Source organism: Strigops habroptila, chromosome 1, assembly GCF_004027225.2.
Source record: "Strigops habroptila isolate Jane chromosome 1, bStrHab1.2.pri, whole genome shotgun sequence".
NCBI lineage: Eukaryota > Metazoa > Chordata > Aves > Psittaciformes > Psittacidae > Strigops > Strigops habroptila.
The window spans coordinates 34653022-34665660 of NC_044277.2; the positions used below are offsets into that span (position 1 = coordinate 34653022).

General features: G+C 35.8%; 1 protein-coding gene across 2 annotated transcripts in view; it reads right to left on the reverse strand.

Moving 5' to 3' along the window:
• Positions 1–12639, reverse strand: part of PREX2 (phosphatidylinositol-3,4,5-trisphosphate dependent Rac exchange factor 2) — a 173320-nt gene that overhangs the window by 60019 nt on the left and 100662 nt on the right. For both annotated transcript variants that reach the window (XM_030495245.1, XM_030495237.1), the window contains exons 27-31: positions 7017–7196; positions 4188–4282; positions 2156–2238; positions 1726–1816; positions 258–386 (exon numbers count right to left, since the gene is read on the reverse strand). In XM_030495245.1, coding sequence (XP_030351105.1) covers positions 258–386; positions 1726–1816; positions 2156–2238; positions 4188–4282; positions 7017–7196 — 578 coding nt within the window. The remainder of the gene's footprint in view (positions 1–257; positions 387–1725; positions 1817–2155; positions 2239–4187; positions 4283–7016; positions 7197–12639) is intronic.

Sequence of the window (12639 nt, forward strand, 5' to 3'; positions counted from 1 at the left end):
GTTTTCACTTGTCAGAAGACACGATTTTCTCTTCAGTATCCAAACCAATAGTGTGAGCACGAGACAGTTGATACATACTCCACTAAGCTTGTTGTTAAGAACACAAAAAAGTCCTGAAATTCAGACACTGCCCATAGACTACACTGTGTTCAGCAAAGCTTGCCTAGCAGCAACATGAAGCAGTTGTATCTTTCCCCTTCCCCAGGCTCTCTATCCTTAATGAAGCGTTTATTTATGGTCACGTTGTTCTTACTAACCTTCAACAAATTTTCTGATATTCTGGGCAAGACTTCGGACACTGCTGGGCAGGTTCCAAGGGTCTTGCTTGATGTGGAGTCGTAGCCTCTTTGGACAGTTAAGCTTTGGTTCTATTTCCTGCTGAAACTCTAAGCAAGGACAAAAATAATATTTTTCTGCTAAACCCTCCTGAGAAAGCCACAGTAAGACATTATTTCTTCCTAAATATTTTCACAGCTCAAGGAGTTGTCAACTTATTTTAACTCTAGTTAAAACTAGGGTGATAGGTCTATAGTCAGCTGAGCTCCCTACTTAATCAAAAGGAGCATTCCCAAACATGATACTTCTGAACCAGGTACGTAAGACAAAAAGCACCTGTCCCCACAGAGTAAGTGGGAGCCTGGAACTTTCAGAGGAAAAATTAATTCAATCGGGGGGGCGGGGGGGGGGGGAAGGAGGGAGGGAAGAGGAGAAAAAAGAAAAAGGGAGAAACAAGAGAGGAGGGTGTGCAGTCTTCCATGCAAATTCAGTGCGGAAGAAGTACTTCAGGCTTTGTAAAACCAGACAATTGGGGTAAAGTAATTCTGCTCTGATGACTTCAGTGGGACTTTGGTGGCTTATAAAAGCCAAAGATGCACCCTCTGGCCATCTAAAATTAATTTTCTTTGCCAAAAAGACACATACAGGATCAATAAAATAATAAGCCTATCATACATATTAATACAACATTCAGTCTCAACATTGAACTACTGAGCTTTTTTCTCCCCTTCAAAAAAAAAGAAAAAAAAGGAAAAACAAAGAAGCAAAAAAACCCCAACAAAAAACCCCAACAACAAAACCCAACCAAAACCAAACAAAACTCAGTTCACTGAAAGAAGTCCTTTGCATTTTTCATCACAGTCTTATGGCTACCACCAGATACCTATTTATACATTTAGAATTTAGCAACTATGTGAGTGTTAGAGGGGTATCTGAAATTACAGGATTTTTTTTTAAGCAACTAATAATACTTAAACATATTTGGCATAAATATTGCTATGACTAAAAATTTACATTTGCATTTATAAAGTCAACGTCACAAATAATATACTTACAGAGAATAATAAAAATCTGACATTAGTAATGAAATAGATCAGAAATGGCTTCAGTAGTTGAGACAAAAATTTAGTTAAAACAGCTGCAATATACAAAACCTGTTTCCTGCTTCAAAAACCTGAGCAATTCTATAGTCAGTTCAGAATCTACCATTTAAAGCTCATTTTCCAACAAACCTGCAGTTCTTTCATACGTTGTGCAGTAAAAGTGTAAAGAGCCAGTTTTCAACTAAGAATAAGATCTATTTAACACGAATTTCAACAAGCAATTATTGCAGAATAGGCCAAGATTAAACAAAATCACTTCTTCAACATCCAATTCAAGGAGTAGATAGCCATATCTATGTACCCTTCAAGCTGCCTTTTGATTCTCACAGGTAGAATTAAATGTTACCTTGGAGGCCTCGACCTGGTGTAAAGTATTTTGTCTGCTCAAAGGCCCTCATCACAGCTGGTCCTTTCAGAAGATTGACAATTGAATCAACCTGTTGGGATCAAGGTTCTGTGAGAAAGATGGTTTTTACAGCAACAATTAGAAATTCTTTTTTTTTAAGAAATACAGACTACAGAAATGCAGCTTTGGATTCTTTCTTACCTAATAGCTCTAGTTAAAGTAACAAGCTACGGAATGTTAGACTAAACCTAAGGACCTGTTTAATTTGCAGTTTTGAACTATTTACAGAAAACTGATGGAGAATGAATAAATACATACCATCCCAGTAAACAGTGGAAAGCAAATGTAAAAAGAAAAAGAAGTATTTGCTAAAGACATCTTAGTTCAAATATGGACATTAGTATTTAAGCCAAGAAAAATAATCTCATACTTGACCAAAAAGATGTTCCAAACAGCTATGGAGCTTGTCCTGTTTATCATGGGAGATTCGAACACTTATGGGAAGTTCATCGCCTGAAAAATATTTTAAAATGGAAAATTGTTTAGAAGTTTCAGCATATTTTCCAAAATCTTTGTAGTTTAGATAATCTGCTTTTCTCACAGACTGATGCTTAGGCTTTCAGGATTATAGTTACTGTTGTCCCTATGCATTTTGCATTTAGCAGTCACTTGATATTACAGAAATAGAGAGAATGGACCATATTCAGAACCCAACTGGACATGGTACTGGACAACCTGCTCTATATGACCTGCTTGAAGGGGCTATTGGACTGGATAATTTCAAGAGGTTCCTTCAAATCTCAACCATTCTGTGACCAAAGCACATGATACTTCTACGCTGGAAAACATCCTAAACACCAGACTAAAGGGCTAAGAAGTGTGAACCTAATATAGCAGGCCACAAAGCCACTGAAATGCATTCACCATAAAATTTTTATAGGGACTTTACAGACAATTCACAATTTTCATGTTCTTAGTAATTAAATGGTTCTCAGATTTTAGTAATTCAACAAAAATACAGCATCCAAATCCTGTATTTGGTATGAAGCTTTTAGTAGTATATACAACATCATTTCTTAAGAGAATACAAAGGAGAAAGACTCTCCTAGGTCACTGCTGTCACTCACTTGCTCTCTTAGACAACGGGTGATGCAACCTGAACTCTTTCAAAGGCTGTGAAAAATTGAGCTTCGAACTGGTTTTCCTCCTTGCTGTTGCAGTGACAGATAAGAAGCAGCCACTTGACAATTTATAATCTAAATTTATTCATGGTCAATCTAGATTCATTTTTCTCATGTCAGTGAAGCACTTAAATAGCACTTTTCTTTCCTTAGGTTTTTTTTTAGCTCCCTTAGATGTCCTCACAGGCAGTAGTTCTAAGCCTTCACAGGATCTTAATTGCAACAGATGGAGCATGGTGTCAAAGTGCCCTGATCTGGAGTTAACCAGGTTAGCTTGGGAACTAGGAGAAAATTAACTCATCAGGAGAGTGGGAGTTTCACTGAGCAGCAGTATTTATCAACTTGAAAACTGTATCTGCACTTGGCTAGCACAAACATACTCTTTTAGACAGCTCAGTACTTCAGCTTGATACTGCACAAGTGCATGTAAGTTGGACATACAGACCCTGGGTCTCCTCTTTTATTAATAGCTCTTTATGTCCTTCATCCTTTCCTCTGTACCTGTTCAGCTGTATAAGTACGTATCATTTCTGGAAAGTAGCTGCCTAAAATTGCACTATTCACAATGTACGTCAGATATCTTGCATAATGTCATTAATACTTGCATGTCCCAACTGAAAATACCTCTCCTGGTACAACCAGTAATAATACTTGCCTTCTTTAAGGCCAGGTCTCACTGGTGGCTCATATTCAACTAATATGCCCAGTTCTTTCTTTTCCTAAATCATTCCCAAATGATAAATTGCCAGCTTAGAGCAAACATTTTTTATTATTAGTCCCTAAGTATATGACCTTGTACTCCATGCCGTTAAATCCCACCTCATTCCTACTAGCAGCTGCATTTATTTAAATTCAATTTGTCACGGCATAAACAAGAATGTGCTTCTATCTAGTCTCACATTCCTTCCTACAAACATACACAGCCATATCCGGCCGTCTGGGTGCTGACACAAGCTGGGAGAGCATTCCACGCTCACCCAAAATGATCCTTATTTTGTGCATCATAACACACTGTCAAGGTCAAAGCATTAAAGTGATTACAAGCAATGACTCTAAGAGCTCTAACTAATTCAGTCTATTCAGAGAAATGCTGGAATGTTGGCTCTCTCACAGAAGGACTCAGTGCAGCACTAGCTAGGCAGAAGCAAAATTACACACTCATATTACCAAGGAGGATGCATTTCTTTAAAACAAAACCAGCAAAACTGCCAGACAAATGAAAAAAAAAACCTGAATAAAAGGAACAGATGACATGTTCATAGCTGACTTTTCTAAACATACCTGAATCCATTTCATCACTGTGAAAATACGAACTGCACTGACTGCTACAAATGCTGGTGAATGAGGCAATGGAGTTCCTATTGCTGTTGCAATCACTTGAGAAAAAAAAAGACAAAACAAAAAAAGAAATAAAGCCACATCCTTTAACACATGCTCTGTATCAAAATTATAGAAATTCTTTCTCTTTTCCCCTTTTAAATGTAATGATGAGATGGTCTGTACAATTCTTTATCAACAATAAATACCCCTATATTTAGGCTATCATTTAGTTTGCAACCCTGGTAGGACTCAGAGGACCAGATTCCCAAAACTGACAATTCATCTGTCTCCATTCACCTTGCATGTGAACAAGTACTTACAAATGATAACATAGACTTTCAATGCAAAACACACAACTTTTCTTACATGAGTGACAGTTTTTGTAACTGTGGCCTCGAAAGCTTTTGTAACTCCACGTTTAAATTACTTACCCCTAATATAAATGACGAAATACTCTGGTTTATGACTTGTAAACTAGAGTCCATAAGGCATTTCAAGAGATTTGACCATCTGAGTAGCACCAAAACTCAAATTACAAACTATTTTTCCCTGCCAGCCAAAAGAAGGTTTATGATCCCATCTTTTCCAGCTTTTCATTTTGTTAAACAGAAATTTACATCTGTTACTTCGGAGAAAACTTCTATGCATACAAAATGTCACCCACATTGGTCTAGTAAGGAGATTCAGGGATTAAAATGTGTAATTTTTAGTGCTCTTTCCTCTCAAAAATTAATTGTTCTGTACAGAAAATACATGGAAAACATACCTACTTCTGCAGCATAAATAGAGTAAAACTTAGCCTTTTGTACTAAAAATCCTACAAAGATAAATTTGAATTCAAAGTCTACAGAGTTATTAAGCTTCATGAAGATCACTTAGTTTCAATGCAGGAGATGCTTAACTAATTATCCAGCAGAGGGAGTCTTAAAAACCCAAGTAAATATAAGATAAAAGTGTACCTAAAGGATATTTATATATAATGACCTCAATTTGAGTTTTATGAATTTGGTGTATCCATTCACCAAGGTATACATATCTCTGTTTTACATATAATGCTACAGTTATACATATACCAATGTGCTCCCTACTTGTTTTCTTTATTTTTGTAAATAGAGAAGTGATCCTTTACTAGTTCTGGCATACTGACTTCCATTTCCTGGGTAAGGTGTATGTTTTGGACCTGTAGCTAAACCAGGTAAGTGAATAGGGAAAACTTTTAAATGAAGCAATATGATATAATTACAATCATATCCATTCAGTAGATGAAAAGACATAAGTAACAAAATGTTCCTAACAGAGGGTGAACGGTCCCCAGGAGTATTAAAAATTTCTGGCTGGATATTAAGAAATGTTTTCTAACTAACTCTACTCATTTAGTAAAGTCTCCAAAGGGAGATGAAGGTTATTTAAAACTGGATTGTGCAAAACATGAGAAAATAAAACACAGGAAAATAAGGAACACATTAGATATATTAGCTATCTCATTGTGTAGTATTGTAAGGTTTAGAATTAAGACCCTACAACACAAATGAGAACATTCTAACAGCTGAAATCAGCCTACTAGTTCTGATAACCACAGTGGCATTATGATGGTATCTGAAGATACTAATTATTGACTAATGTAATTATTTTAGCAAAGAAACAAAAAATTCCAATCTCACTCCAACAATTGTTTTAAACTCAACAGATTTTATTATTATTCTGCATATGGAACCCTTGGATTTCTCATTCAGAATGGACTATAAATGACCAGAATCGGAATAAAGAAAATATTTTAAACAAAGAGACGCTTGTGTACTAAGTCACACCTTCTTTCTACACATACAAATCTTGTGCCAAGTGGGGAACTCCCCATCTGGAGCAAGCACAGGCCACTAAAGCAGTTCCTGCACAGTTTGACACATCATGGACATGCAGAAGGCCCTAAATGTGCTTCAGGTAGAACAGCACTTTTCTTATGTGTTCACCGTGGTTAGAACAAGATGGACTTTATCTGTGCAAACTATCTCTACATTTATTTCTGTTTATATGTATATTTCTGTTTCTAATTTGAGACAGAATTCCTACCTACCATGCTGCAGTAATCAAATATTAGCTTATGAAAGAGATCTCAGCAACACAGGGTTCTGTAGAAATATGATGGCCCTACTGAGATTCTACTTTCTGAGCATAATAATGAACCATGATAATGAACAAATAATGAACGCTTATTTTACTTGCAGCTAAAATTTTAATTTAGATTTTGTATCGTGTAGTTAACCAATTCCCTGTAAGCAACGGAAGATAACCTTTAAAAAGACTTATGCCTCCTAAAATTACTCCTTCCTTTTCAAAATGTTTTGTGTTTTCTTTGTAAATTCTTCGTGTTTGAGATGATATGATAGATACTTAGAGTGGAAGAAGGTGAGCAATGTATGTTGAGAAATAGGTATTTTCCTTCTTTAGACCAGCAAGAGTAGAGGCCTTGGCATCTTGCTTTCCATAGCAGATAATTTGGTATGTTGTTGGAACATGATAATAGAAACTATTTTTGGTTTTTATGAGACAGGTAATCTAAATGTAAAGCTTTACAGTTCTGGCTGTGATATCCTATAGAGGTTAGGGATACTGAGATTTAATAACTAATCTGTACTTTTTTAAAAAAGCTTATTTACACATCTTGATGCTAGTTATTCCTCCCTTAAAAGTGTCAGAAACATTCTATTCTGATAGTCTTCATTATCACCTGCCAGTCTACAAGCTCACAGGTTTGATTCAGTTGAGAAATAAAAATATTATTAGTAAAGTTACCTGTAAGAATCCCTGTTGCTGATAGTATCATGACCAGAATCTTCTTGTTCATCACCTGTCATGCTGAAACAGACTTTCTTCCCATTCCTTTCCCCCTTTTCACTATCACTGTCTGCTGGCATTAAAGGCTCAGGTGTTTTACGTTCTGATTTGGGAGAATATGTTATTGAAGAAAGAAGGCTGAGACAGAAAAAAAAACCAAAACACAACACCACCACAAAAAAAAAAAAAAAAAAAAAAAAAAGATAAAAAAAAACCACACACATAAAAAAAAAAAAAAACAAACAAGAAAACAAACAGAAAAATATAAATTCATGTGTTTCAAAAGTCAGCTAAACACAGAATAACATTTCTTCTCAATGTCCTCCAACTATTATTCTGTGATCTGTGAAGAGATCTTAATTCAGTCCATATCTATTTGAAAAAGGGGAAGAATGTGACACATTCTGCTGTTAAAGTGTAACAGTGAAATCCATTAGCATTACTAAATACTCCATCTGGTATGAATATAACGATTCCAGCTGAGAAGAAATACAGCACATTCTTGAACACTTGGGGTCAAATTTTATATTAACATGACTGTTTTTAAACTTTCACCATGTACTTCTCAGCACAAATCAAGAAAACAAACCAAAGAGACTATCCCTGTGAAAAGCACATATATTTACAATTACTACTGTACCAGACTTGCCAGCCTGCATCACAAGCTATTCGATAAAGGCATTCTAAGAATCTTTCTTAACATATCTGTGTATTTCCTGACAAAAAGTCTAAGCCACTATCACTTGTAAAACTGATTATTAATCTACAAGCTTCTGTGACCAGCACAAAAGCAACATCCAGTCAAGAAGAGGGAACAGTGCAGACTGCTACATTTAGAACATGCGTAAGTACTGGAAGCAAAAGATTCATATGCTTGGGTGATTAACTCATACTGAAATGTTCTGATTTACTTTAAAGACCAGAACAGCTATAATGGGAAATTATCCTTTAATTTCTATTACTTAGAATGACATTTTAAAATTAATATTCGGATATGAAAGGCAATGTTGTTTTCTTGCAAAAATTACCATCTAACTACCTGAAATCAGAAGACATTGATTCAGGGTTTTTTTTTTTTTCTGTAAAGTACTTAGACACAGTAGCAGAGTTTTATTGTAGGAGCTATCAGAATGGTCAACTGGCAAACTTTTTACCAAATACACGGCTGGATTCCAACATATGTTAAATCTTTTTGTTACCCATAACTTTTACTTCTGAATGGAAACTATGGGAGATGCACATATTTTGCAAATAATTATTATGGAAGGGTAGCATTCAGAATTTCTCCATTTAGTCTTATTTCTTGCCACACATATTAGCATTGTTACATTACACAAAGTAGGAGTTCTGATTTTAAGTGGTTTACAGTTCCATCTTCATTTTGTGGGGCTCTGCCAGTTGAAGTAATTAATTTTTAATCCTAACAAACTAAAGTTTGTTCAGCTACAGTTCAGTACTGAGCTATAAATTTCTCTATTCTTTTGACAAAGATATTCTACCAGAAAATAACCTGATCCTAAGCTGCTCTTGAACGTTGAAGTTTCTGGACTCAGAGCAGTGACCTTTTGCATACAAAACACAGACAATGTGTTCAACACCATGTTCAACTATAACATCTTGAAGTATAAACAAATTATTTTCTGACTCTCAGGAATGGACAGATTTTTGAGAAAGAAATTAAGAAATCATACACTTCGGCAATGCAATAGGGTAAATTACCCCTATAATGCTGTCTGTTGACTCTATAGCAATGAATACATACCTCAAATGGTATATCAAACTTGGTTTCATTGAAATTATGACCTGATGTTAACACAGGGTTTGACATTAACTTTAGGGAAACAAGGATGACAAGTAAAGCTTTTTAGCAAATCCTTTCATCATTTCTGCATAACTTTCTCTAGCTAAGAGCTAACAAGAGATAGATATGTATTTATTGTACATACAGGAAAATATACTCATCTGAACTGTAACTGCAATATAGAAAAACTCCACAAAAGGTATAATTTTACTGGACTTTAAAACCCACCCATCCACTAGACAGACATCTTTTGGGCTACATGATGCCTTAACACTTCATACCAGTGTGAAATCCCAATTCGGTACTCCCCTACCACTTAAGTCACTAGGCAACAGGATTCCATGAGGACAGGAAGAAAGATGGGACCCATATTTTGTAGCAGTGTTCAGTTTCAAACAACCTGCTAGATAAACCATGTTCTTGAGCATGTCCTAAAATAAATGTATTATGAAAATGCAGACCTTAGAAAACCAGTGCTTCATACTTGTACAACTTATTTTCTGAATACAAAAATACAAAAGGAGTTCAAAAAGGGATTTGACAAATTCATGGCAGATCATTTGAACTGTTCTTAAAACAAAAAGTCCATTCCAAGAAAACCTTGTAACACTGACGGCTGGAAGATGAGATGAAGACAAGGTTTAATCTATACTTTTGCTTTCTCTTGCCTTCCCACTTCTATAAAAACAAAAACAGGCTTTGGGCATATCCATTCTGGTAACTTCTTGTGGATTTCGTTGTTGCAAAAAAATAATCAAGAGTAAGAAACAAGCATAATGAACTGCAATTTCAGCTTCTGAAAATATCTTCCCCTGAGTAACTATTTGTCAAGACACAGACAGACTATTATATCCTCTTCTTTTATGTGACTGTTTAGTCACTGCTGCCAAGATCTCAGTAAAAGACTGATTCAGGTAGCTGGAGCTTTTCCTAAGGGAGCTTTTCACATTCTCTCAGCAGGCAGGCTCTTTTTCTAAGGAAAATTTTTTTGCTGAACTACCATGAACGAAAGCTGGAACTTTGAATAACAAAGTTCTGGAGCTGGTAGTTCCTGAGGTCGCTGAAATGCTCTTAAAAATCCAATGGAGGGGAGTCTAAAACATACAAACCCAAACCTGGATGCAAAAAAAATCCCCCAATAATCATGCTTAAATAGATTTTTTTTTTTAAGTGGTCGTTTTTTTCTTCTTGAACACAGCACATCCACATTATATTTTCTTTGCAGATGGATCTACCCTTAGCAGAATTATCTTAGACATCTTATCTCTCATAGGAGAAATGTGAATTAATAGTAACTAACAGCTAGAAAGTAGCGCTATAACTATGAAGAAAATTTCCATTAAACAGAGAAATTTAACCCTCCTCCAAAAAAACCCTCACACATGGAATTAATCCTATATGCAACCCAAATCAACACAATCCTAAAAGTACGTCAGAAACAAACAGAACCTGCTGTGGACAGTCAAAGCATTAAAAAATGAGACCCACAGGCAGCAACAGAAAACCTATACAACCTGTGAGCAGGTTTGCCTTTTCCTCACTCTTTGGAGGCTCAGAAAATGTTCAAGCCTCTTGTATGCTACCAACAGACATCTTTCCAAAAAAACCAGCTGGGATCATGGGAGCACACTGAGTGCATGTGAACCAAGAACACAGCAGAATCACCATGTTGAAAACAGCTTGAGGAAAGAGTGCTTTCTCTATAACACACCTAGCGTCAATGGTGGGTATCCAGTACTAAAGATGTACTGAGATACTATTAAACTATTTAAATGAGGAGTCAGTGGAACTTTGAGAGGCTGCGGAAAGGGGATATACATCTTTTTTGTGTGTGTCTCTCTCTCTTTCCATCTTTTTTCTGTATTTCTTATGCAACCCAATCTCATCAATGAGCTGTGACAAAAGTTATTATGAAGATAATGACAGGAGCACACAACATTCTTCCCTTCCCATAATCCACAAGCTCTCACAGACCTGCTCTTCAGGTGAAACACTTGTTTTTCAGTTCACTTTCATTCATTCAACAGATCGGAGATGTTGGGCAGATTACACTGCCCCAAGATTTTGGGAGTTGAGAGAAAGACCAATGCTGACCTCAACACAGCACAGAGACATCTAGTAACATGAAAGTGCAACTTTTTTTTCAACAGTACTGTCATAAAGGGTACCAAAGAGTCATCTAGTAGCCCAATTTTTCTATCATTCAATATCATATACATTTAGAATAGTGATACCATGTTCGTATTTTCTGTCCTCAGAAAATTATAAGAAGGATTGCTTGTAATAAGAAATTCAGTAAGTAAAGACATCTACTTTATTGTTGCTATGTCATAATAGAAAACAGAAGTTCTACAGTCCTTATAAAGTTTAAGGACCAGTCTGTTCTAGCATTTCCTCCTAACTGCTGAAATATGAATATCTCTAATTAAGGCACAGCTGTTTGATTATCCCATCTTATTACTCTATCTTTTGTTTCCTAGTAGTCCTAACTTTTCTCTCAGGAGTTCATTAGTAGCTGTAACTATGTTCTAATACAATATACCAGGTGCTGCTGAACTGCTCATGCCTCTTCTGCACTTTCAAGTAGGTCCCTTTGCTACCCTGTTTCCTGTATAGAACTGCTTTCCTGCGCAGTAATTACACACTGGCAGTCCACTCAAAGCCCATGAGGAATAAAGCATGAAAAGTGTCAGTCTTACAAATAGCAAAAGGTAAAATTCGCTAAATAAAACTATGTACCTTATAAAAGATCTGCTACCAGGTCAGTGTACAGGAAATTTATGAAAGGAAAAAGTGAACCCTTGTGTTTAGTGTCACAACTGTGTGACTCTCCAAGTTAATATATGAATACATACATGTATACTTGTACACACAATATATGTGCATGTGTACATATACATGGGTATGAAGGGCTCAGCAGTTCCTCTGCTTTTGCATCACAAGCTCAAGGGAGCGAAAAGGAATGGCGTGGTAGACTTGGTAACTGGAGCTTCCTGAAATATTGACTGAACTTCCATATATAATTTTCTGACTTCCTTGAGGAAGAGGCAACGCAGGCTTTACAGTCATTTTTAAGTGCACCCAAGCACTGAAATTTGCTTAAATTTAATAACTAATTAACCATTATTATCTTCTGCCTGGTAATTAACAGAATTATGTAAAGGCACAGAAAACAATGCTTTCTTTGAAATTTTTTAGGCCACTCTTACTTTTATTTTATTGCACTATGTAAGACATTACAATCAGTTATTACTGTGTAAATATTACATCACATTACTGTTAGAACAGTACAAAAAAATTCCCACTCTGAAGTAACTACGAAAGGATAAATCACTGTATGGTCTTCGAAGTAATAGGAAAAGCAATGATAAACCACTTTTCCAAACTGAAGGTTCTGAATGATTTGCTTTTAAACTCAAAAAAAGTATTATTTATATTTTCAAAAGCAATAATTTCTGATATTTACATTACATATGGGATCTCTCAAAAATGATAGACCCATCATACTTCTTCCATCATCCCCAGACAGCAAATAGCTAGCAGTCAACCCACTTACCACACAAATGGAAAAGCAAATTTTAAATCTTTGTCCTGAATTAGGACGAACTGTGATGAGACTTTGGGTCTCCCACATTCAAGTCGAATGTCCTAACCACTCAACAATGGCTCTCCCTATATCCACAGATCTTCATCAAGGCCAATCTGGTTTTGAAAAATGTCCAACAAATTAATAATCTTCCTATAGGTGAAAAACACTTTACCTACAAATTCATCTTCGGG